Source organism: Propithecus coquereli, unplaced genomic scaffold, assembly GCF_000956105.1.
Source record: "Propithecus coquereli isolate 6110/MARCELLA unplaced genomic scaffold, Pcoq_1.0 Scaffold416, whole genome shotgun sequence".
Lineage (NCBI taxonomy): Eukaryota > Metazoa > Chordata > Mammalia > Primates > Indriidae > Propithecus > Propithecus coquereli.
Window position 1 is genome coordinate 2,523,172 of NW_012149908.1, and position 26,931 is coordinate 2,550,102.

General features: G+C 39.4%; 1 protein-coding gene across 1 annotated transcript; it reads right to left on the minus strand.

The window, feature by feature from the left end:
- Positions 1 to 1,426: 1,426 nt before the first annotated feature.
- On the minus strand, positions 1,427 to 21,177 carry MCUR1 (mitochondrial calcium uniporter regulator 1). The gene is made up of 9 exons (XM_012653170.1): positions 20,757 to 21,177; positions 13,588 to 13,707; positions 10,418 to 10,521; positions 9,788 to 9,889; positions 8,814 to 8,855; positions 7,810 to 7,881; positions 4,231 to 4,284; positions 2,372 to 2,486; positions 1,427 to 1,503 (listed from the first exon to the last, which is right to left on the minus strand). Exons 1-9 carry the CDS (start codon positions 21,175 to 21,177, stop codon positions 1,448 to 1,450), a joined length of 1,086 nt encoding a protein of 361 aa, XP_012508624.1. The 3' UTR covers positions 1,427 to 1,447.
- Between the last annotated feature and the right edge of the window lie 5,754 nt (positions 21,178 to 26,931).

Genomic DNA, 26,931 nt, shown 5'->3' on the forward strand with positions numbered 1-26,931 from the left:
CTAAAATGCTTATTTTTGCCCGCCCACATGCTAGTTATTTAACTATTTATTTACAGTCTCACTCTGTCACCCAGGCTGGAGTGCAGTGGCCTGATCATAGCTCACTGCAACCTCGAACTCCTGGGCTCCAGTCATCCTCCTGCCTCAGCCTCCTGAGTAGCTGGTACTATAGGCGTGTGCCACCATACCCAGCTAATTTTTTTATTTTTATTTTTAGAGACAGGGTCTTGCTCTGCTGCCCAGGCTGGTCTTGAACTCCTGGCCTCAATCAATCCTCCCAAAGCCTCCTAAAGTGCTGGGATTACAGGCATGAACTACCATGCCAGTCATTTAAATATGATGAGAATGTGCTTCTCCAAAATACCACGTTATTACCTAAGATTTGTTTTAAATATAAGTGTAAGGTAGGTATGAGAAGGTCTTTAACAACAAAATAAATTGATCTAGATTAGCATGTTGCCTGGCATGGCAGTTCTCTAATTCTGAAAGCCTACAATTTGAGCTGGTCATAGGCAAAGGCATATTCATTAATGACATTAGTTTCATTTATAAAAAGTATACACACAATCTAGAGGCTATCTAGATATCCTACAGAAGGAAAGCTGAGTGCCTTCCTTGTACAAAAAGCAGATGAAGACTACAAGGAAGCAGACTCTGCCCCACACTAAAGTAGGATTCCACGCTGAGAATCAGCAAGTTTTCTAGGTAGTTACTGCCACAAGTAGAGTACTACTTTAGTCCTCAAATCATGAGGGAAAGGAAGATAGAAAAGAGGGAGCGACGAGGGTAAATCTAGCATTCTACAGGTAAAAGACAGACCTCATTACAATTGCATTGCTTCAGTGGGCAGGAAAATTTTCTAGCTGGAATGCAATTAAAAATAACCATAACAATAACTTAGGAAGACAATGGAAATCAAGAAAAAAAAGACCTCCTTTAGGTGTGGAAGTCCATCTGTCTCACTGACATAATCATCAACTAGTGGCAACGATACTGGGACTAACTGAAGTTAAGAACTGGGTCACACCGGCTGAAGAGAATCTGGTGCCTTGATTTAGTTTCAGTGATTCTTCAGCACTTATGAAAGCCACTGTGCCCTTTACACGGAAACCCCAAATCCTCTATGTGACAAAAGATCTGAAAGGGCAGAGAATTATGCGAATGTTTATTGCTGGGATGCACCACAGGTTGGACCGAGGTCACTGTCCAGTTGAGTGGAGGCTTCCCCGCGCTGTCCACCAGCCTCAGTTACAAAGTCAAAGAAGCAGAGACGATGAAAGGAATGACCACGGAATTCCTGACTTCTTTAGGAAGTGTATGTCCATAATTTGCATAAAAATAACATGCACTGTCAACATCAGGGTTAAAATTTGAAACAAGAAAAAAGGGACAACAATCTGGTATTCTTAAGGCAAAACAATAGAAATCTCTTTAAATAGATACTTTATTACATCCACAGGCGATAAAATCCCAGAGCTACTGTTAGGCACGTAAATATAGAACCTGTAAGAAAAAAACAATTGAGAGTATATTAGTTCTATTAACAGTTACTTGAGGGAACATCTCTTTATTAAGAACACACGCAGACACTCATGCACCTATCCACCCAGAAAATAAAGAAAACCTAAAAACTGAGATTGCTCACTGATAGACCACATTCCACGAAACACCTGCCTATGAAAGAAACCCCACACCTTGAAATCAGCATCTTCAAAGTACAAATGTATCCAATATTCAAGAAAACTTTTCAATAAAAGTTTAGAATCACAAAAATTCTATGGTCACAGAGTATATGTATGTGTACTATACAGGGACACATACTTTAAGGTAAAGAGCAAAATTTAACTGTTAAATACTGCTGTAACTTCACAATATTTGATTAATCCAAAATGTTAAATTTGACTTGAAATAATGGCTAATTTGGTGGGGAGAGGATACATGAATCTTCATTGCCTCTTTTGGCTCAAAAACCGCAAAAGCAAAAACAACTCTTTAAAAGGAGTGTCACCAATTCAAGGATAAAGATCAGAACTTTAACATCTCTCATTTTCTCCATAAAATATTCTATCTTGAATTTCACTCAAATCCCAAATAACTATAGTTCAATTATAGTATCTTATAAAATTTAAGATCCTATCAACCGTAAAGTTACATCCTTATTTTATTTACTACTAAGAAAGAAAAAAAGCCAATGAAAGTATGATACTCCATCTACAGGGAACTATAAGATGCCTTCCAATTTCAGAGACGTAAAATATGAAAAAAAGTGTTAGAATCAATGAAATGCAGTATCTGTCATTGACTTTATTTTATAAATTTGATTCATTTTCTTTTGAGATTGCTTTAAATACTTACATATAGAACAGCTTACCTGCCAAATATTTAATATTGTCAAGCTTGTGCGACTCGAGCATGGTTTTGAGGCCTGCAACCTCAGTTTCTATCTTCCTGTCTGTTTGGGTGAGGGCCCGATCTTGCTGGGCATGCTTTTAAAACAGAGTCACAGCATTAGACCACCGTGGGTACCGTGCCCTCTGCTCTCCACCTCAAGAACCTCCCGACAGGACGCGGCCACAGGGAAACCTGGGTAAGACTAAGGAGGGCTGGCCTTCAGTCTCAGTTCTACTATCCTCACGCTATCCGTAACCCCTCTAGAGGCCTCAGTTTCCTTCTGTTTGAAAAAAGGAAAAAAAAAATACCATTGGCCTTGCCTTCACACAGGCTATTTAGAGAATCTAACGTGATGATCGATGTGAAAAAGCTTTTCTACGCTATATGGTGCTCTACAAATGATGGAGCGTTAGGAAGCCAGTCTTACTCGATGCCAATGACTATGTCTCATCATTCTAAACCCTTCTCAGTGAAAGGCAGACAGTAAACTCGAAAATGCTCTCGAGAAATGAATGGAGCCTTAGGTAATCTAAAAGCAGCAGTGCTTGTCTTGATAACTATTTCTAGTCACATTTTTAAAAAGCTTTCTTCTTTCACAGTTTGAAGAGCAAGTATTTCATTAATATGGGGGTTGGCTACCAACGACCAATTTGTGTCCTTCTCTAAATATAAGACAGTAAAAGGAGATACATAATTAACCCCTAAAAAGCAATGGATGATGTTATAAAGGGCTATATAATTGTATTAGTGCATAAAAGCACTGGGAATGCTTCACTAAAACTCCTAAAGCAACTAAGTAGTTCCCTACAGCTACCAATTCAGGCAGAGAATAAGGAAATGAAAGCCTGCATGAGTAGAACAGTATTCCAGAGGAATATCCCAGTATTGCAAAATTCTCTCATGGAAGCCTCTTGTGGGTTTCAGAGGTCCCAGCTAACACAGTATGGAAAAGAAGTAGTAATGCATGCCATAAATTAAAAATACAATAAGACATCTCCATTCCTTACTATTCTTCAATTACTGAGATTTAAACTTTTTAAATAAAATGTTCATTAAGAAAAATAAACTTTCATTAAGAAATTTTAAATCTTTATTGTCTTTCATTCACGTAACAAATTATCTTTCATTATTTTTCATTAAGATAATCTAGTATATTGCTAAGGGCAAAAAAATCCTATGCTGCTCCACTTCTTGGTACATGCCCCCCAAAATTGAAAGCCGGGGCCACAGCAGATCCTTGCACACCCACATTCATAGCAGCATTAGTCACAAAAGCCAAACGGTGGAAGCCACCCAAGTGCGCACTGACAGATGAATAAATAAAATGTGGTATATACACACAACAGAATAGTATTTGGCCTTAAAAAGGAAGGAAATCTTGTCATTGGCAGTAACATGGATGAACCTTGAGGACATTATGTTAAGTGAAATGAGCCTGCCACGAAAAGACAAACACTGTAGGATTCTACTTATATGCGGTATCTGCAACAGTCAAACTCATATAGACAGAAAGTAGAACAGTGGTTGCCAGGGGCTGGGGGAAGAGGAAACAGGGAGTTAGTGTTTAAGACATATAGAGTTTCGATTTTGCAAAACAGAAAGAGTTCTGTGATGGATAGTGGTGATGGTTGCTGAAAAACGTGAATGCACTGAACTATAAGCTTAAAAACGGTTAAGATGGTAATTTTTATGTTGCGTATATTTCAGCACAATTAAGAAAAATCCCATGACACTAAATCTGCATATACCTTCCCTTAATGCATCATTATGAATAATTATACATGAGATGAAGCAAAAATGAATAAAATGACAAAGAAAAGTCAAAGCGTCATTTCTTACCAACGCCATTATTTCTGTTCTTAATTCCAGCAGCTTCTTTTCGTTCATTGAATACTGAAACAAACACGTAACACAGGTCAGAACCTGATCCACTGCTCCCTCTTCTCCTTCTCTGGTGCCTTAAATATTCTGGTCTTAGTAAATCCTAGAATATGTAACACCAGAAAATCACCTATGGGATGGAACAGCCTACCCACCTCTTTCTGTATATCTGTTATTTGAGGTTTCTTATTTATACTTACTTATTCATCCAATATCTGGTTTGCCTTCTGTCATCTGTCACCTCTCTACTGTTTATCTCTTCCCTGTGCTGTAGGCACCTAGGTCTCTCCCACTATTACGATATAATAACATTCCCTGGGGGCAATTTAGAGGGATACTGAGTCAGACGCTTTTTTAGCTTTGAAAGGGCTAAAAATGGTGGAGATCCACCTCAATTTAGGAGCTATCCTAACATAACTACAGGCAAAACAGGTCACTACTCGAGGCTTAGACAAAAGACAAGAAAGATACAAAGTTGGGGAAAAAATATCTGCAAGGTATATTATTCTGTGACAAAGACATTGTGTTGTGATTATAAAACACAACTAAATACATAAATACAAAAAATACACTAAATCATTACGTTGGTTTTAATAATTAAAAAAAAAAAAAACTACTCAGGCATAGTCACAATCCAGTGTTGCTAAAGGAATTGATTCTACGCAGAATTAAAATATCTTGCCTTGGCTATTAATGTCAGTGAAAAGATTTAGCACAGTTTTGTTGGCACTAAGATTAAAATCAGACATATCTCTTTAGCAGTGAGCATTAGGATACACACACACGTATGTATTTTTAGAGATAGGATCTCACTCTGTAGCCCAGGCTGGAGTGCAGTGGCATGATCATAGCTCACTGCAGCCTCCAACTCCTGGGCTCCAGCCATCCCCAGCAGTAGCCTCCGCAGTAGCTAGGACTACAGACGCACAGCACACTATGATGACCAACTAATTTTTTATTTTTTGTGGAGACAGGGTCTTGTTATGTTGCCCAGGCTTGTCTTGTACTCCTGGCCTCAAGTGATCCTCCCGACTCGGTCCCCTCAAAGTGCTGGGATTATAGGTGTGAGCCTCTCTGCCCAGCTGGGTATTAGGATTTAATTGAGCAAATGACAACCTGCAATTTAATTATTTAGCCAAATTTAGCAGTGGGGGGGGGGGTTGTATACCAACTTTAGTGACACTAATGTTAATAAATTCTGATAATCCACTACCATCAGACCAACCTGCAATTTAAATGAAGAATTTTAAGACCTAAGTTAACATTGTAATAGCGGAAAAAGTTAATGAAAGTATCTAGATACTTTCTAGCTATAAAATGTTCTCGTGGTACTAACGTGGCGATAAAGTATAAAAACAACATTTCTTAGAAGTGGCAATAAAGTATAAAAACAACATTTCTTAGAAGTAAAAAAAAGAAAAACAAAAACAAAACCCCAAACTAAGGACTAGTCACAAAACCAAAGAACAATGCTCTTTAAATGTCAGAGTCTGAGACCAGGAGAGCACTATGCAACAATCACCACTAGAGGGCGGCGAGGAACTGGATTTTCCACCCCTTTAAACTCTAGTCTTTATTACCTCGACATTGATTCATCCCCAAGAGAAGCCTGAATCTTGACATTGCTGTGATTTTTAAAATAACATCTATGTGGCTCCATCTCCCTACACTACAAAACAGTTTACATGCCATACTCCTATTTTTTTGGGGGGCAGTCTCACTCTGTTGCCCCGGCTAGAGTGCAGTGGCATCAGCCTAGCTCACAGCAACCTCAAACTCCTGGGCTCAAGCGATCCTCCTGCCTCAGCCTCCTGTGTGCCTGGACTATAGGCATGTGCCACAACACTCGGCTAATTTTTCTATTTTTAGTAAAGACAGGGTCTCACTCTTGCCACCGTGTCCGGCCGCCATACTTCTTTTGAAACTGGCTGTAAATATCACCACAGATAATTGAATTTTTAATTTTATTATAACTTTACCAAGAGAATGAAAGGATCAAATAACTCATCTTCATCAATGCATGTTATTAATACACACACACTAGCAGTGCAATATACTATCACTCTGTGCTTCAGAGTAATCTACATTTAGGCTTCCCAAGAACAACTCCTCAGCTAGGTTAGTAAATCACATAAACTCACTATGTTCATGTCCTATATTTTCCAATCTCCTAAATGTATTTCTTCCCAGCTTAGTCAGCTACAGGCATAGCCATCTTCCTAAATCAGGCAAATTCAGAGTTTTTCCTAAGTATACAACTTACAAGGTAAAAAGGTGACCAAAAGTAATATGCTTGTGGTCATTAAATATTTTAGTAATACTAGGTGATTTAATCTTTTTCAACACTTGTTGAAAAGTGTTAGAAGACTAGAAAGGGGGTAACATGGCCATAATTATTATTTGTGTATAACAAAGCTCAACTTAATTCTTGAAATCCAGTGGCAGTTCCAAAACACCATTAAGTTACTTGTTTGCATTTCAATGTTACCCTTATCAGAGCACATTTTAACTGAAAACAAATTGTGAAAAATGAGGAGACAGTGAACAGTTGTGAGTACTTATTTTCTGCATGTGTATTCAGTTTTGCGTTAGTGAAAAATGCTCTGTCTGCCCTATTTCTCAAGTTAAGAATGAAAAAGGTATCTAGCTAATGTCACCAAATCTGAATAAGCTCTGAGCAAGAAGATAGATAAACATCCACACAGGTTAAAAATCATTAGAGGCAACGCAACCCATGTTTTTATTAAAACATTCAACTTCTCGTTGCATCTAAAAGACAATATATAAATATGTTTTTTTTTTGAGACAGAGTCTCACTCTGTTGCCCGGGCTAGAGTGCCATGGCGTCATCATAGCTCACAGCAACCTCAAACTCCTTGGCTCAAGAAATCCTCCTGCCTCAGCCTCCCAAGTAGCCGGGACTACAGGCGTGTGCCACCACACCTGGCTAATTTATTCTATTTTTAGTTGTCTAGCTAATTTCTTTCTATTTTTAGTAGAGACAGGGTCTCACTCTTGTTGAGGCTGGTCTCAAACTCCTGACCTCAAGCAATCCTCCCGCCTTAGCCTTCCAGAGTGCGAGAATTACAGGAGTGAGCCACCATGCCCGGCCTAAATATGTTCAATCTTGAATTTCAGTGTAGAATTTCATATTACTTAATATTAATAATTTCATATTATTCAAGTCTAAGATAATCGACTTAACTTTTGTAAGATTAGGGCCTGTGGAGATTTAAATCAGTATTTAATAGACCAAGATTGAGTATAATTTTTTTCTTAACGTCTATGTATTAAATAACATACAATCCAGTTTCAGAAACAAAAAATTCGAACTCAATTTGACCAAGATTTTAATGTTACTTTTGAAAGCATCAAATTTAAGCCCTAATCCAAAATATAATCAAAGAAAAACTGTCTGACACTCATAAACAGGTAAATATTTAACAATAGCTGTGACTTGTACATAAACTTGATTAATGGAGCATTCCATCCTGAAAAGAAATTAATACATCATCTATTTTTAAAAAAGGAACATACCAATTCTTTTACTCTGCTCTTTTCTAGATTGAAGTCTAACTTGGTATCTGTTCGGACTTTGACCACTTCATCCTAGTAGGAAGGCAAACAACAAAGAGAGAGAGAAATCCAAAGTAAGAAATGCAAACTCTCTGCAGGCCGTGAAGCCAGAGATCCCCACCTGTGTGGCCTCTACTCTAGCGAGCCAGCCAGGGAGGGGCACCGCCAAAGGCGCCCAGAGAAGGGCCTACCCACATCAGAGGTCTCTGGTCAGCCCTGTCTTAGGACTTCCCATTTACATATACAAATAATCCCTTTTTACACTTAAACCAGTCCAGAGTGGATTATTGTTGCTTTTAACCTCAAGATCCCCATATTATCTCCTTGTGGAAGTTATGAATAAACCTGTTCCTTAGACAACTTTGGCAAACAAAGATGAACTCAAAGAAGCAAAATATTAAATTCTAGTTTCAACAAAGCCTTTTCTCCGATATTCATCAAAAATCTTTTCTTCAACATCAACGTACTTTCCACTAAAAAAAACAGCTGGCGCAGTAAGCATTTAAAAATCACATTACTTCTCTAAAGATGATCTTTTTTTTTTTTTTTTTTTTTTAACTTTTTAAATAGAGACAGGGTCTTGCTCTTGCTCAGGCTGATCTTGAACTCCTGATCTCAAGTGATCCTCCCGCCTAGGCCTCCCAGACTGCTAGGATTACAGGCATGAGCCACAGTGCCTGGCCTAAAGATGGTTTCTTTTAAGAGAATCTAATGGTTCCCTCCATGTGACTACTTCAGAAAAATTTTGACTTAAAAATTAATCACTCCTAAAACAGAATTTTCTTAATGAATGTAGTTACAGACATTAGTAATTCATTCATTGGCTTCTTGGCTGAATCTTCCAATGTGTACTTTTGAGGCATACACAAACATTTCACATACAATTAAGTTTTTAAAAACATATTTCTGACATTATAAGTTCATATAATTACTAACAAGTTAGCAAACAGGAAAAAGAACCTTACCATTACTTGTTGTTTTAACTGATGTAGTTCGAGTTTTATTTTCTAAAAACACATTAAAAAAAAACAAGAATATGTTTAGAAAGTTAAAAGAATATAAAACTTGGTGATCAACTAATATTACAACATGTATTTATGCACAAGTTCAAGTTCTTTCCTCATTCAATACAACCTGACTACAATAGTGGTAGTATAATACATGTATCTTGCAATCACTTTTAATTCATCTTGAAGATTATACACAACAATTAGTAACAGGATTGTTTTTAACATATACATTTCAAACATAAACATTTGCAAGGTCACTGAAGAGTGATCCTGCTTTTTTGACTGCTTCCTTTGGTTTTTCTTTTAACGAATTTTGCTCTCGAATAACTGATTTTAAGCACAACTTGGAAAGTTTCAAATTTCACCCTTTTGCTAGAAGGTTTCTCATGAGGCTAAGATCAACAGGCAATAAATGGCCTTCCCTTATGGGACTTTAAATAGGACCGAAAATAAAAGGAAGATGTATATGTAGAGTGTACTTATTTAAATTCTAATCCCATATGCCTCACTTAAATGAAATGGATATTTTGCAGCAGAACTTGTTCATAAAAACTAAAAACTGGAAACAATCCTAATATACAACACAACAGAATGACGTGGTATATTCATATAATACTATAGACAATGAAAAAAAATCATCTATTGCTACAAGACACACTGCATGATTCCATCAAACGAAGTTCCAGAACAGGCAAAACTAGTCAACGGGCTATCAGCCAGGACAGGGCTTCCTCTGCGGGAGGCGACACGGTTATGAGAAGGACTTCTGGGGCAGCAGCAACATTCTACTTCCTGATCTGACCAGATGTGTACACTTAGTCAAAACACACCAAGATGTACACTTACGCGAGCTCTTTTGTGTGTGTATATTATACCTCAACGGCTAACTAGAACAAAGTTTGTAAGTGTGAGTAGCTGTGTAGCTTTACCTCATTTTCTGCTCTCAGGGCTGAAAATTCACTCTTCTCCAAAATAATCATATCCTTTTTCACATTAGCAATCTGAGACATTATTTGCTGAAGAGTGATCTCCTAGGAAAGGAAAAACAAAACATATAATCTAGTCTATCCCGGGAAGCCCACCTCCTATCTCTACCTTGCATCATCTTAAGAGAAACTGGAGGGATGTGGACAAGAGGAAGGGTTCAGTAAGGTCATCCTCTCTTCCTAAATGAGAAAAGGAAAAGAATAAAAACACACATCTGGTATCATCACCAAGTGAACCACAGTTATTAATAAAGGGGTGGCAGTCTGAGGACTCAAAAACATGATGCTATAATATTAATACTGTAATTCTGGCCATATCTCCATTTTTTAAAAGATGTTTGGAATAGTCCATTTTCAAGCACGGTGAGCTTTTAAGCATAATGATTCTACAATAGTTGACTAAATAGCTTTGAATAAATATTTTTTATGCCACAATAATCTTTTGCCTCTCAACTATGGCTAAAATTACTATTAACTTTTCAACCAAATATTATCCAAAAAATTACATTAATACATTACTACAAACAATATCCCACCTTTAGATTTCTAATTTGCCAAACCACCAAAGCTAACCTGCTGCATCTTGGTGACCATGTCTTTGTAGACGACATCCATGTTGGCCTCCATGATCTTGACCAATGCAGATACAATGATTTCTGCTTGTTGAGTAGTAAACCCTAGGCAAGCACACAAACAAAATCAAACATACTTGGAAGAACCCCAACACTCCACAGCAAACTTACACATTCACATGAGTGTCTGAATGCAGATGCGGGAGAAAGCAGTGTGGTAGGAGGAGGGTGACGAGACTGGAGCCACAGGCCATGATGTGTCTGTCACTTTGAGCAAGTATGAGACATCTAAGCCTGTTTCCCCTTATAAAATGAGCTGGTTGGGCCCAGGTATCAAAAAACATATTTTCAGAGAATGTTTAATGACACAGGGCATGTCTGCAACTCAATGTTAAGTGAAAAAAAGCAAGAATCAAAATTATAAATGCAAGGCCGGGTGCAGTGGCTCAAGCCTGTAATCCTAGCACTCTGGGAGGACAAGGTGGAAGGATCGTTTGAGCTCAGGAGTTTGAGACTAGCCTGACCAAGAGCGAGACCCCATCTCTATTAAAAATAGAAAGAAATGGGCTGGACAACTAAAAATATATACAAAAAATTAGCCAGGCATGGTGGCTCATGCCTGTAGTCCCAGCTACTTGGGAGGCTGAGGCAGAAGGATCACTTGAGCCCACGAGTTTGAGGTTGCTGTGAGCTAGGTTGATGCCACGGCACTCACTCTAGCCCAGGCAAAAGAGTGAGACTCTGTCTCAAAAAAAAAAAAAAAAAAAAAAAAAAAAATATAGATGCAATTATTGTTTTTGTAATTTAACAAAGATTCACAATAATTTTTATTTTCTTCTTTATATTTCTCTTTGTTGTACACATTTTCTACAGTGGACAATATTTCTTTAATTTTAAAATACATATGTAATTAGAAAATGATTTACTTAAATAGGAGAGCTCAATTGTTTTATATCTAGCATAAATTAGTCAAATCATTGACTATATAAAAGATAAATAGTAATCTGTTAGTTAACTTATTTAATGTTAAAAGATAAAATAAGTTTTCACTTTCCTCCACAATTCTCTTCAGTAACTAGTGTGGGGGGGCCAAACTGGAAAAAATATGAACTTTGATACTCAATAAATGATGATGAATTGAAGTTAGAGATTCAACTCACCCGTGTTACTGTTTTTAATAACTTTAGATAGGTAACTCATATTTCACATATGAAATTCTAATAAAATTCTTAAAACTGAGTGCTTGGAAAATAATTCTATTAAATGCTTCCATCTATAAGAACTTCAGAAGAATCTATTGATTCTTGTACATAACAGTGTATTTTTTTTGAATAAAGTGGTAATTAATACAATTTGTTTGGATGTGATGAAGCATGGGACTATAATTAACAAAAAACCAAAGATTTAAAGGAGGAGAAAATAGCCTCCAAAGACCTACTCCCATCACTTCATTAAAAAATGCTTGAATTTTTCAACATGTGTACCATGCACATCCAGAAAAAAAACCCAAAAGTTCATCTACCAACATGTTAATATTGTTTAGCTCTGGGGTATTGGGACTGTGAGTTTTTTTTTTGTTTTTTTCTTTTTTCTTTTCTGTCTTCCAATTTTTTGAAAATACACATCTTTTACAAATTTAAAACTTTATTAAGAAGAGTTCATGGTTAAACATAATTACGTTTGGCAATGATGAGAAGAAAAATAGAGACTGAAAGAGAACTTATAACCACCTGTGAGAGGAGAGAGAAGAAAAAGTAGAAGTTAAGCCTGAAACCCTACTGAGTTATGAAATACAAATAAATTTTTTACAGAAACGAGAGAATTGGATACGACCAGGGTTAGTGAAATTACAGAGATATAGGCAGTTTTGTTCATCAAGAGACACAGCTCTGGATAAAGAAAGGGTGGAACAGTCCTTCCTGGCCTCATGCTAAGCCGGTCATCGCAGACACCCATCATTCATCCGCATCGGGGTGAGGAGCCCCTCCCCACAGTGTACTCTGGTGTGGTCCTCACATCCCAGGTCTTGGAAGATGCAATCACCCATGGGTCAAGGTTTGAAATCAAGAAAAATAGGAAGACTTCTGCTTATCAAGGTAACGTTACATGTCCCCCACCTCACTGCTACTTTTCTCTTTTAAACTCTGAACTTAAAGAAGTTTTGGTTGAAAAAGGCCTAATTTTTCAGGTTTGACAAGAAAATTATTACACAGTATTCGACTGTTTTTCCAAAGTGCATTCATGCACATGTCATTTAACATTCAAAAGGATCTTTGGAATTCTTTTTATACCCATGCTACAGATGAGCAAATAGAAACTGAGAAAGGGAAAGGGTTTCCTAAGCTACACGACTAGAAGTTGGCAGAGTTAGGCTTGAACCCAGAGCTCTAACTCCCCACAGAAGCACTGAATAATTCATTGCATCACTTTGTCTTAGGCATGTAAGGCACACCTACAGAGGGTAGCTTTTCTGATATGAACATGTACAACTGGACAAATACACAATGAAGTAAAAACACAGGTACATTTATTCCAAAAGCATAATCTACACTAATTTGAAATTCTGATTTTGAGAATCTGTCACAGAATAGAAAATTATAATTGGTGTATTTGTCTAAATATGGTTACGTATGAGAATGTTCCCTACACCCTAAGTGCGCTTTGAATGAATGCCACATATACCAGAGCAATCTTTTACGTTAATTAGCTCAACAGCAATAAGGGAGAATGTTAGCCTGATTAGTAAAAAGAAAAAGAACACAGTATGTTGAAATTATCAAGAATTGCCACCGAGCAACATTTCAATTTCACAAGATTTTAAAAAGCACACAAGATGCACAGTCATAAAACCATCACTTCTGTGCTTCAGACACAGTTGTCATAGGAATCATTCCTTAGCTTTGCTGATTTGTGTCTAAATTTTTACCTATAACATTATACTTCCATGGTGATGTTATAAAAATATACTTCACTTGGACAGAGTGTAAGATAAGTCTCCATTGTAATGATAAGCAAAAGTGTCCTTAAATAATGAGGGCTTAAAAAATGGAGACGGACCGAAAGATTGCCTTAAAAGTCAAAGAGAAATATGAGAAATCAAATGAAACCATAAGAGAAGTCATAGTTTACAGTGTTTTCTAAGGTACTGAGGGACCAACGAGAGAAGATTACCATTGTCTTCAAGCAAGCACACTAAGGCATGGGTGTCAAAGTAGAGCTTCCTACTCCCAGAAGAGGTGAAATCTCTCCTTTTGCGCTCCAGCTGCAGGTACCCAGCAGACAAGCTTAGCTCTAGGACGGAAAGAAGAGTTCAAAACAGACAATGCTAAACCAAAGCAACTTGGCACCATGAGGAAATAAGGCAAAGCCCAAAAGCCTATCTGGTATTTTGTAACAGCTTCATTCACACAGAATTCACACATTGTACAATTCACTTGTTTCCGGTATGTTTAGAGTTGTACAACCATTCCACAATCAAACTTAGGACATTTTCCATCACCCCCAAAACAAACTGTACCCATTAGCTATCTATCACCTTCCAATTCCCCAAGCCCTTCCCCAATCCCCTCACCCACATCCAAGGCAATCACTAATCTATTTTCTGTCTCTACCGTTTGCCTACTCTGGAGATTTCATATATATGGAATCATACAACACGTGGTTTTTTGTGACTGGTTTCTGTCACTTAGCACAATGTTTTCAAAGGTCATCCATGTTGTAGCTGCGTCAGCACTTTATATTTCTGAATAATACTCCATTGTATAGCTATACCAAATTTTGTTTATCCATTTATCCGTTGAAGTACAGTTGGGTTGTTTCTATTTCTTAGCTATTATGAATAATTGTATACACATAATGTGTGTTTTTTTTTTAAATTGTTATGCAGGCCTGAGAGCTTCTTCCATCCTTGTCAAAGGCAACGCTAACCTTCTCTCCTTCCATACAACACTAGACACAATGTTTTCAATTCTCTTGAATATATATGTAGGAGTGAGATTGCCGGATCATATGGTAACCCTATGTTTAATTATTTCAGGAACTGCCAGATTGTTTTCCAAAGCAGCTACACCATTTTACGTTCCCACTAGCAGTGCATGAAGGTTCCAATTTCTCCATTTCCTTGTCAACGCTTGTGATTGTCTGGGCTTTTAAAAAATTATAATTATCCGAGTGGGTATGAAGTGGTATCTCATTGTGGTTTTGGTTAGCATTTCCTTGATGCCTAATGATTTTGGGAATTCTTTCACGGGCGTATTGGCAATTTGTATACCTTCTTTGGAGAAATGTCTACTCAAGTCTGCTATGGTTGGATGTGTCCCCCAAAATTCATGTGTTAGAAACTTAATCCCCAATGCAACAGTGTTGAGGGGTGGGACCTTTAAGAGGTCATCAGGTCATGAGGACTTTACCCTTGTGAATGGATTCATGCTGTTATCTTGGGAGTGCTTTAGTTATCCAGGGAGTGAGATTTCTGATAAAAGAAAGAGTTCACTGCCTCCCCTCCCCCAACATGTCCTTTCTCCTTCTGCCATGGGATAATGCAGCAAGAAGTCTCTGGCTAGATGCAGGTCCCTTGATCTTGGATTTTCCCGGCCTCCAGAATTGTAAGAAATAAATTTCTTTATAAATTACAAACCTGTGGTATTCTGTTACAGTAGCACAAAACTAAGTCCTTTTGCCCATTTTTAACTGGGCTTTTTTATTACTGAGCTGTAAGAATTCTTTACCTATTCTAGATGCAAGTTCCTTATCAGATTATGATTTGAAATATTTTCTCCCCTTCTGTGGTCTGTCTTTTCAGTTTGTGATAGTGTCCTTTGAAGCACAAAAGTTTAATTTTGATGAAGTCCAATTGATCTGTTTTTTTGTTACTCATTCTTTTGATAGCATACGTAAGAAACCACTGGCTAATTCAAGTACACGAAGATTTACACCCATGTTTTCTTCTAAGAGTTTTATAGTTGCAGCTCTCACATTTAGGTCTTTGAGTCATCTTAAGTTAATTTTTGTATATGGTGTGTGGTAGTGGGCTCAGCTTCATTCATCTACATGTAGATGTCCAGATGTACCATCTCCTCCACTGAATTGTCTTGTCACCCTTGTTGAAAACCAACATACTGTAAGTGTGAGGGTTTATCTCTGGGATTTTTTAAGATTTCTACATATAGGTCAAATCACCTGAGAATGATAGTTTTCTTTCTTTCTTTCTAATCTCGATGATTTTTATTTCATTTTCTTGCCTAACTGCTCTGGGTAGGACTTTCAATACAATGTTGGATAGAATAGCAAGAATAGACATCCTTTTCTTGTTCCTGCTCTTAGGGGGAAAGGATACACCCAGTCTTTTTCCACTAAATATGATGTTAGCTGTGAGTTTTCATAGATGCTCTTTATCAGGTTAAGTTCTCTTCTATTTCTACATTTTTTTTTTTTTAAATCATGAAGGGGTGTTGAATTTTGACAGATGCTCTCAATTTGTTGAGATGACACATGGGTTCTGATCTTTCTTCTATTAATATGGTACATCATAAGAATTGATTTTCAGATGTTAAATGAACTTGACATTCCTGGGATAAATCCCACTTTGTCATGGTACATAATACTTTTTATATGTTGCTGGATTTGACTTGCTAGGATTTTGTTGAGATACTGGCCTACAGTATTCTTTTTGATGCCTTTGTAAAAGCCTATCTTTAGAGAGATGTGTTCTAACAACCTTTACGTTACCTTTTCTATGAATTTTTGTGCATTTAACCACAGATTCAACCCATTCTGTAAAATTCTTGTTTCAAGGCACTCATTTGAGGGAGACAGTACAGTATACAGTATGCCTAGCTTTTGGATTTCATGAACTACTAAAGTAGTTTTTTTAAAAACTGGAACAATATTTGGGTTGACAATTTTTAGTTTTATCAAGAAAGGATACTTAAACATAGCTACTTACTATTTAATATTACCATCACACTAAAAAAGACATTTGACACCAAAAAGAAGAAAAAAACATTGGGCAATCTAAAGAAACTTCATTCAAATTTAATAAACTTGGCTATATGAACATCTTGCTACACATCTGTCATTACTTTTCTAAATCTGCCATGAACTGGCACTAGTCTAAGGTCACATGGTGAAGCGTGGTAGGAGAGAGAAGAGCCATCTATTGATTCATAGATCAAAGGCTTTCTCAGCAGGCCTCCTGAATGACCAGAAAGATGTCTCAGCTAATCAGCTACCACTCTCAATCTTTCACCCCAAACACTTTATTTATTTACAGGTCTCGCTCTGTTGTTGAGGCCAGAGTGCAGTGGTGACACAGCTCACTATGGTCATAGCTCACTGCAACCTCAAACTCCTGGGCTCAAGTGATCCTCTTGCCTCAGTCTCCCAAGTAGCTGGGACCGCAGGCACACACCATCATGCCTGGCTAAGTTTTCTATTTTTTTGTAGAGATGGGGTCTCACTATGTTGCTCAGGTTGGTCTCGAACTCCTGACCTTAAGTGATCCTCCTATCCTGGCCTCCCAAAATGCTAGCACTATGGGTGCAAGCCATTGCACCTGGCCCCTAAACACTTTGAAAAGAAAATCACGAGTAAGCAAAAATGTGATATGGACTGGACCCTAAAGATCTGATGCTTCACTGCAGCCTATAGCATTCATTCCCAACCTGCTCGAAGCTTGGGAAGAAGAAGATAGTTGTGGTCACGGTAAGTATTAAGATAAGTGTAAGAGATGCAATAGTCCATATTTATATCAAGCACTGTTTGCAGACTGACAGAATATAAAATGTAATGACTTGTGTGTTTGCATGCATATGCGTTTGATGGTAAAAATGGGCCCTTAGATTCAAAGAACCACTGGCCTATAGTATAAGATCCTTGATCAGGCATACAAAGCTCTTGCTATTTTAGCCCACATTATCCTTTGAGCTTTCTTTCTAGACACCTAAGCTATTCTATTTCTTGCACTTGCATGTCTTAAGCATGGCTTGCTGCCCTTTCCAATTGTGAAATTGTAAGCATTCTTTTTTATCTCTCTTCATTTAATTTGACAATTTCCTAAGTACACATGATATTCCAGGCATGGCATTTTGTTATACTTTATAGTTCTCTCTGCTACCTCCACCCACATAGGGGAACAGTCTTTATTGCTCCCTTACCTGTGTTCTCAGCTGTCTTGGCACTTACTACCTTATTTCCTCATCTGTATCATCTGTTTGTCCAAGCTGCCCAACAGAAGCCAGACTTATTCATTTTTTATCTCTAGAATCTAGTAGAGGACCTGACATACAGCAGGCTAGGAATAATTTTTTTAAAAGTTGAACTGTAATGACTTCTAAGATCTAGATTATGACACTGTCTAGAAGAAAAATTTGGTATCAACTCCTTTCTCCTCTTCACCTTAGTTCTTTCCTTTTCACATAAATGAGCTCACTTAAATCTGGTACCTCTTTTTTCACCATTTATTTCCAGTTCTGGAACTAAAACTGGCCTGCATAAGAGACCCAGAATGTCTGCCCAACACAGAACAGATCTAGCTCAAGAAACAGTGATGAGGCCAGGCGTGGTGGCTCACGCCTGTAATCCTAGCTCTCTGGGAGGCCGAGGCGGGCGGATTGTTTGAGCTCAGGAGTTCGAAACCAGCCTGAGCAAGAGCGAGATCCCGTCTCTACTAAAATTAGAAAGAAATTAATTGGACAACTAAAAATATATAGAAAAAATTAGCCGGGCATGGTGGCGCATGCCTGTAGTCCCAGCTACTCAGGAGGCTGAGGCAGGAGGATCGCTTGAGCCCAGGAGTTTGAGGTTGCTGTGAGCTAGGATGACGCCACGGCACTCTAGCCCAGGCAACACAGTGAGACTCTGTCTCAAAAAAAAAAAGAAACAGTGGTGAGTGAATGAATGAACGAGTGAAAGCATTTTTCAAGGGGTCCTCTAAGACCACCTCACCCATCTTAGAACTCTGCTGGACTGTCCATGGGTCAGGGGGCTTAAAAACATCTGAGACTGGAATGGCTTGTAAAGAGTGACAGGGTCCCAAATTCCTTGTTTCTAGTAACAAAATAACCATTTATGTAGTTTAACACTGTGGTCCCCAAGCCCCGGGCTGTGGACTGGTACTGGTCTGGGGCCTGTTAGGAACCAGGCTGCACAACAGGAGGTGAGTGGCAGGGAGTGAGAAAAGCTTCATTTGTATTTACAGGACTCCCAATAGTTCACATCACTGCCTGAGCTCCGCCTCCTGTCAGATCAGCCAAGGCATTAGATTCTCGTAGGAAGGAGAACCCTACTATCAACTGTGCATGCGTGGGATCTAGGCTGCACGCTCCTTATGAGAATCTAATGCATGATGGTCTGAGGTAGTGCTGAGGTGGTGATGCTAGTGCTGGGGAGCAGATGCAAATGTAATAAATGTAATGTGCTTGAATCATCCCGAAACCATCACCCCCAAAATCCGAGGAAAAATTGTCTCCCATGAAACCGGTCCCTTGTGCCAAAAAGGCTGGGGACTGTTGATTTAAAACAAACCACCTCTTCACCCCTACCCACACTCACACATATACAAAACAAAACAAAACAAATCACATGATTACTTTCCTAAGCAAGAGCTAATGCCAATTTGGACACTACAGATGTTTTTCCAAAACGATTGGAACCAGAAATAGCAAACTTATTTCAAAGAAATACTGCCTTCTGAAAAGTAGAGAAAAGGGCTGGACACTTTCCACTTGGCACTCCAACGCCTGCTGTGGGAAGGAAATGCTATCTTGCCTCCTGTCAAGGGCAATACCCGAGGATGCAGCAAATTCCCAAAACAAGTCAACTGAGCTATGTTAACATGTAATATGCAATTCTCCTTTTGGGGGACCTTCAGCACATAAAAAGGATATTAAAAACCCACAATTACAATAGAGGCTCAAAGTTTGCCTTGGACAGATGAGGAAATCAAATAAAAATTTCATATTCATAACTTCTTTAATTAGCTGTACTGAGTATCTTGGTCACCAAACAACTGGCCAGACAGCATACACAACAGTGGTCTCGTGAGTTCAGAAATAGGTATTTTTACCTTACCTGTTCTATGTTTAGGTATGTTTAGCATATTAACTGCCATGTGAGTTGTATTTAACTCACCCTAGTTTTGAGCCCGGGGCCTCATGAAGCAAAATCCTGCAGTTGGTTTGTGAAAATCCTACATCTTGTAGTTCTTATTGTTACAATTAATACTGACAAATTAATTCTAAAAACGTGGATTAAATGAATAGAAGTCAATAAATTTTGTTTTTCATTAAATTAGAAAGGATTGTTTTGTTTTCAAAGTTTTTATTCTATTTTCATAATTAAACACCGTGGCCCCAAGGAAAAAAATTTTTTTTCTGGTGTGGCGGTCAATGTGTTAGATACACAAATACTTGTCATTGTGTTACAACTGCCTACAGTATTCAGTACAGTAACATGCTATACGGGTTTATAGCCTAGGAGCAACAGGCTATATATATACCACACAGACTAGGCAGGCTATACCATCCAGGTTTGTGTAAGTACACTCCGATGTTCACGAAAGAAGAAATCGCCTAATGACACATTTCTCAGTAAGCAACTGTCCTCGAGGAATGCATGACTTGACTATATTGAGTTAAACGCTACCTTCTCAGTGAAACCAATTCTCACCACTATTTAAATTCACAAGGCCCACTCCACTTCTCAACCCTTATCCCCTCTATTTTTCCTATAGCATTTATTGAAATTATGCACATATAAAAATTACATATGCATATAAATTATATATACATAAATTATACACACGCACGTTTATTGCGTTTCCTCTGCTAGAATTCAGCTCCAGAGGGAAAAGATCTTGTTGATCAATATACCCCACACACTTAGAAAAGTGCCAGGCACAAGGTAGGCGCCAGTGCTCCAGGAATGAATTAATCTCTTAAGAGTTTGCAATCAAATTGTAATACACTCCCTTCATTTCCCAGAGCTTCGTTCCTCAAATCTGCAGTCCTCCCGCACACCCTCTATCAGCCCTTCACCCGCGTCGCTAACAGGTGACGCCCAGCGCCAGACACAGAACACGGGCGTGCACCACCCTGCCGCCGTTAGATTTTGGCGCCAGGAACCCTGTGCCTGGGATTCACAGGAATTCGTCTGTAACAGGCTGACGAAGCCCTGCCACCGCGGCCCCACACCTTCGCCCCAGGCGCCGGGAAGACGCAGTTGACCTCGGCTGACTCGCCCTGCCGGTCGCCCGGCCTGCCCTCTGCGCGGCCACGCCGCCCGCCGGCTCCGCCGCCCCGGCCCCGCGGGGCGAGCCCCCTCCTCCCCCGCCCGGTCCTCACCTCTCCTGCAGGAAGCGAGGGTGGCGGCCGGGCCGTGGCAGAGGTGAAGGGCGCAGGCGACGCCCGGGACAAGGCCCGGCTGGCACCTCCCCGCGCCGCTGCGCCCGGCCAGCGGGGCGGCGAGCCCAGGGCGGGAGCGCTCCCAGTCCCGGGGCGGCCGGCGCGGGGCAGCGGTAGCTAGACGCGGGGAGGGCACGAGCAGGAGGAGGAGCAGCGGGGAGGCACGTGACGCGCCGCCGCGGACCGCCGGGGCGCGGGGGCGCAGCGCCCCCAGGCCGACGGAGAGCGCGGAGAGAGCGCGGCGCGCCGAGGCTCCGCGGCCACCCGGGCTTCCGTAGCGGCCCGCGGGCAGGAAGAACAGGAGCCGCCGGCGGCCCGGCGGGCGCTTTGGCCTCTCGCCTGCGACCGAGCCACAGTCCATCCCCGAGCCGGTCACTGGCCCGGGCGCGCGCTCATGGCGCTCGCGCGCGCCGCCGGCCCGAGTCCGACGGCGGGAGCGAGCGTGGGCGGCAGTGCGGGCCCGCCCTTTCCTGCCATGGGCGGGACGGGGCGGGCGGGCGCGCGCGTGGGGCCGCGGCGCCGGGCGGGGCTTGCTCGTCTCGGGGCGCGCCGGGGAGGCCTCGCTCCCGCCGAGTCCCTGCCACGCGCGCGAGCCCCGCCTGGCTGCTAGGCAACGGCGAGGACCGGGAGGAGCCTCCGGAACTGGAACGAGCTTGTTGCTGCCACTATTTGCATATGCGTTACACTGCTGTCCTTAAAAAGGAATTAATTACCCCGGCGCCTTTCAGAGGCCTGTGAAAAGTCCTTGACCATCAGGCCACCCTGGATTTTACTGATTAATTATCCCTGTCCTAAGTCCCCCAAAGTGTGGCTTTGGGTGCATTTTAAGGAATTATTAACAGGGCCGAGGGACCGGCGCTTGCATGGCCAATACGTTTAAAGGCTAAACTTTCAGTTTTTGTTTCCAGAGCAACACAAACATGAGGAAGTTGCAATCTGAGAGCTTAAAACGTGGGACATGGATGTTAAAATGAGACCTACTTGTGTATTGAAACTAGCATTTAGTTCAGTTAACTTTTTGAATGCCTAGTACACCAATCACAGTTACTGGTCTCCTGTGTGAACACAGACGATGTTCGTTGGATGAATGAATGAAATGCGTAAAGCACCGGGCTAGGCGATACCAAAAATAAAAGGAAAAAAACCCATCCAAACAAAAACTCAAATAAAATTGTTCTTGTCCTCCAGAAGTTGTTTTCCTATACAGCCATATGTGTACACATACGTGATGGAAGAAAAATATGTTATAAGCCACGAGAGAGGTACAAAGGCTGAAAAGAGAGAGGAGAGTGCATACGGATGCGGAAAATATGAAAGTGTCTATCAAACTATAAAGAATTTAAAAGTAATAAGTAGATACTTCTGTAAAAGGTTAGGAGGAGTATATACTTATAAAACCTATAGGAAAAGCAATTTAGCAATATGTATTAATATCAACAGCTTTTTATGTTCGTAAGTTTTGCTCGTTACCCAACTCAGAAAACTTAACCAAAGCGAATAATCCAAAATATTAAAAATCAATTAGGTTGGACTATATGAACTTGTCATTTTTATAGGTCAAAATTTTAAATATTGGTAATTTCATATGGATCAATCTAATATATGCACAAAGATATTCATTGTATTTGGTGCTTTTTTTTTTTTTGAGATGGGGTCTCCCTCTGTCACCTGGGCTAGAGTGCCATGACATTAGCCTAGCTCACAGCAACCTCAGACTCCTGGGCTCAAGCTATTCTCCTGCCTCAGCCTCCCAAGTAGCTGGGACTACAGGCACAGGCCACCATGCCCGGCTCATTTTTCTATTTTTAGTAGAGATGGGGCTTCACTCTTGCTCAGGCTGATCTGGAACTCCTGACCTCGAGCTATCCTCCTGCCTCAACCTCCCAGAGTGCTAGGATTACAGGCGTGAGCCACTGGGCCTGGCCCTTGTATATGTGATTGTGAAAAAGTAGGAAAAACTAATGTCTAATACTAGAGGAATGGTTAAATAAACTGTGACGCAAACTTTAATGTTACTCCTTTATAATTTTTTTAAATTGAGGTATAATTTGCATATAATAAAATTCATAGAGCTTATGTGTTCAATTTGATGACATTTAGCAGTTGTATACACCCACAGAAAAGAGCTAGAACATTTCCATTGCTCCAGGAAGTTCCTTTGTGCCCTTTCCAGTTTTCCAGACAATCAACCACCACCCCAAGAGGCCACAATGAACTATTTATATGTTCTTGAACTTCATATAAATGGACCCCTACAATAAACATTGCCGTGTGTCTAACTTATTTCTGCTTTGTGTCTGATTTCAATACAGTATCTGTGAGATTCACCCATGCTATTGTATCAGTAATTAGTTCTTTTTATTGTTTTGTAGTATCCCATTGTATGACCACACCACAATGTGGTTATCTATTCTATTGATGGCCATTTGGTTTGTGTGTAGATTTGGGCTATTATGCATATTATGCATAAGACCTTGTGTGGACATATGTTTTTACCCCTCTTGGGAAAAATATCTGTGTCAAATTGCTGAATCATGTGGTAAGTGTAGTTTACATTATAGACACTGCCAAATTGTTTTTCTAAAGTGATCACACCCTCTTCTCTTACTAGGAATAGATGAGAGTTTCACGTGTTCCACATCCTTGCCAAATATTGGTATTTTTAGTCCTTATGGAATGACATCTTATTGTGACTTTTTTTAGAGACAGGGTCTTGCTCTGACATCCGGGCTGGAGTGTAGTAGCTTGGTTATAGCTCACTGGAACCTCCAACTCCTGGGCTCAAGTGATCCTCCTCCTTAGCTCTCAGAGTAGCTGGGACTACAGGTGTGTGCCACCATGCCCAACTAATTTTTTTATTTTTTTGTAGAGACAGGGTCTTACCATATTGCCCAGGCTGGTCTCAAGCTGTCCTCTCACTTCAGCTTCCCAAAGTGCTGGGATTACATGTGTGAGCCGCTGCACCCGGCTCATTGAGATTTTAATGTACATTTTCCTGAAGCCTGATGATGTTGAGTAACTTTTCATGTATTATTATTATTGTCAGTACTGAATGCAGTAACATATGTAAAGTGCTTAGCACAGTGCCTGGCATATGGTAGGAGCATAATAAATGTCAGTTTAACTGTAGGTTGGATAACACCCATTTTTCCTTAGATGTGACACCTGTTATTTTGCTTTCCAAAGCATTCCCTTTCTTTTGGTCTCAGCACCCTAGTTTTCCATAGGCAGCCACTCTTCATCCTCAATCCTTGTGGTTTGGGTGGACTGATCTCTCCCCAGGCAACAAGCATAGATATGTCACCCAATCACAGTCAATGAGCTTCAATTCTAGGGTTTTGGAGAAACTATTGGGAAAGAGGTAGTCTTATTTTATTGTGATGTCTACATATAGGATGATTTGAACCATGAGCCCCTGGGGCTATCACGTGGCCTAAGACTAACACCATTGTGGAGAAAAGCAGAGCTAAGAGATAAGAGAAATGTCTTGTGTGAGCTCCTGGTTCTAGCTTAGCCTGAAACTGAAATTTTTATTTATGTAAGCCAATAAAATAATTTTGCTTAAACCAGCTATTAATAGAATAGAGTTTCTGTCTCTTATCCTAACTGATACAGAAGTCTAATGGACAGAGAGACTAGGTATGGGAATCTAACAGCCAATGAAAATAATCTAATAAGCCAACAAAGTATCAACTAATTAATGGATCAGGCAGGAGCCAAATGATCCCCAGGGTTCAGGACTTTCTGACACAGTTGAATTAGAGAATATACTGGGACGTGGGGCCAAAGTGGGGCCCTCCTACTCTCTCCACGTGTAGACTTAGGAACCTTCTATGAACAGACTGGATAAACGCAGCAGACTCTGACTTACCCACTATCTGTGAGAACTGCAGGTGGCCTCATATACTCTGGATGTCATCAGGAAAGAGGAGATAGAAGATGGCCAGAGTTGTCTGTGGAAGAAGCCCTGGGCCTGTCCTGGGTATAGTTACCAAGTGGTAACAGAAAGGTCAAGGGCTCATTGTCTCTGGTGCAAACAGGTCAAAGAGAGAACAAAGGAGTTCGAACATGCCTGGATGTGACCTTTAGTGTGCTGATCCCTTACTAGTAAACACTAATGGGGTATATCAGCTTCTACTAATCAAATTATGACTCTCCCTCACTACAGAGTATTAAAGGGTGAGAAAAGGATTCTTTCTGGTTCTGGGTAAGACACTGCATTCTGTCTTTCCACCTGAATGTAGCTATAAAAACTGGACAGAATGCACAGAGTGGCTATTTGAGGACTCTCAAAAATAAGTAGTAGCAGGCAGATCAGTGAAGAAGACAAAAATTCAAAGTACCACTGAAGTGATGTTGAGTTTACCATTTTTTTAACCTCTGGTGTTCCCCTAGCCCGAACTGTCAATGTTGAATTTTATACTCAGCAAAAATATAATTCAGTAATGAAGTTGAAATAAAGAAATTTCTTGGGTTAAGGAAAACTGAAACAACTAATTTGTTGTTAATAGACTTACACACAAAAAAATTGCTAAAGGAAATTCACCATATAGAAGAGAAATGATATCAAAAAGAAACTTGGAACATAAGGAATGAAAGAAGAGCAACCATTTCTGGTAAATATCTAGGTAAATATAATAGAATATTCTCTTTTTTAGTTCTTTAAAGTAAATGTAATGATGCAAAGCAAAAATTTTAACAATGTCTGATGGAGTTTTCAATGTTTATAGATGTAATATATAACAACTACAAAATAAAAGTGCAAGGATAAAGAGACCTATATGGTAGTGAGGTTTCCACATTGCACTTGAAGTGGTAAAATATTGATTCTAAGTAGATTTAGAAAAGTTAAATGTCTATTGTAATCCCTAGAACAACTCATAAACATACACAAAGAGATATAATCAAAGCACATAATAGATAAAATGCAATACTAAAAAAATGTTCAAATAACTCAAAAGAAGAAATAGAAGAACAAAAAAACAGAGGTAACAAACTGAAAGCAAAAAATAAAATAGTAAGCCTAAATCCAAACATATCAATAATTACATTAAGTGCAAACGGTCTAAACCGGGGGTAGATAAACTCTTTAAAAAATTCATATAGTAAACATTTTGGTTTTGTGAGCCACATCCAATCTCTATTACATATTCTTATGTTTCAAAAACCGGTGGTGGGCTGGATATGGCGCATGGGCAATGGTTGGCCAATCTTTGGTCTCAATACACCAAATAAAAGACAGAGATTGTTGGACTGGATTAAAAAAAAGAAAAGAAAGAAAGCATGACCTAATTATATTCTGTCTACAAGAAACTCACATCTGTTATAATGAAATAGTTAGGTTAAAAGTAAAGGGTGAGAAAAAGGGGATGCTCCTCCTTAGCACTTCACCAGGAGGTGAAAATCTTGATAAAAGTTCCTTCTAATGTGTGCTAAGATGGGAACTCGAGAGGAGCAGAAGGGGTTCTCCCTGCTATTTCCTTTCTCTTCCCTTATATAGAAATCAGATTTCTGGTAATTTCAGAGTTTAAGAAAATAGCCCTGAAACTGGAAGAATGCCTCAGAGTTTCATCAGTAACCATAACCAAATCTGATCTCTTATGCCACAGCAAAAGCCTTTAGACACTTATTCTGAGCTGATTTATTCTTATTTTGTGTGTACTGCTAACTATATTATCCGCTCCACCAATGTCATCAGATAAGAAACAATAAGTTAGAAGAGAGTAGGAATGAGAAACTAATGTGTAAGGTAGAGTAAGAAAGGTGTGTGACAGTACGATTGCCACTAGACAATATAATGGTAAATTAGAGGTAAAGTTAAGATATAACCAATTTCTTCTGCTATGTGTTTCATTCTGTACAAATATTACTTAAAAGAGAAATTTCAATCTGTAGATTCTATTTTTCTTCATTTTAAGAATGTTTTCCCTGTATTTTTTGATAATTTTTCTATTCCTTTGTTGACTTTCTACTTCAAAGACAATTATTCATATATTGGATCACTTTTATCTGCCATGTCTATTCATTTTTTTAAAATGAATTTTAAAAAATTCTCTTGCATTCACTTTGTTCATCTCAAGACTTTCCTCCTTGGGAATAAATAATTTCTTTTCTA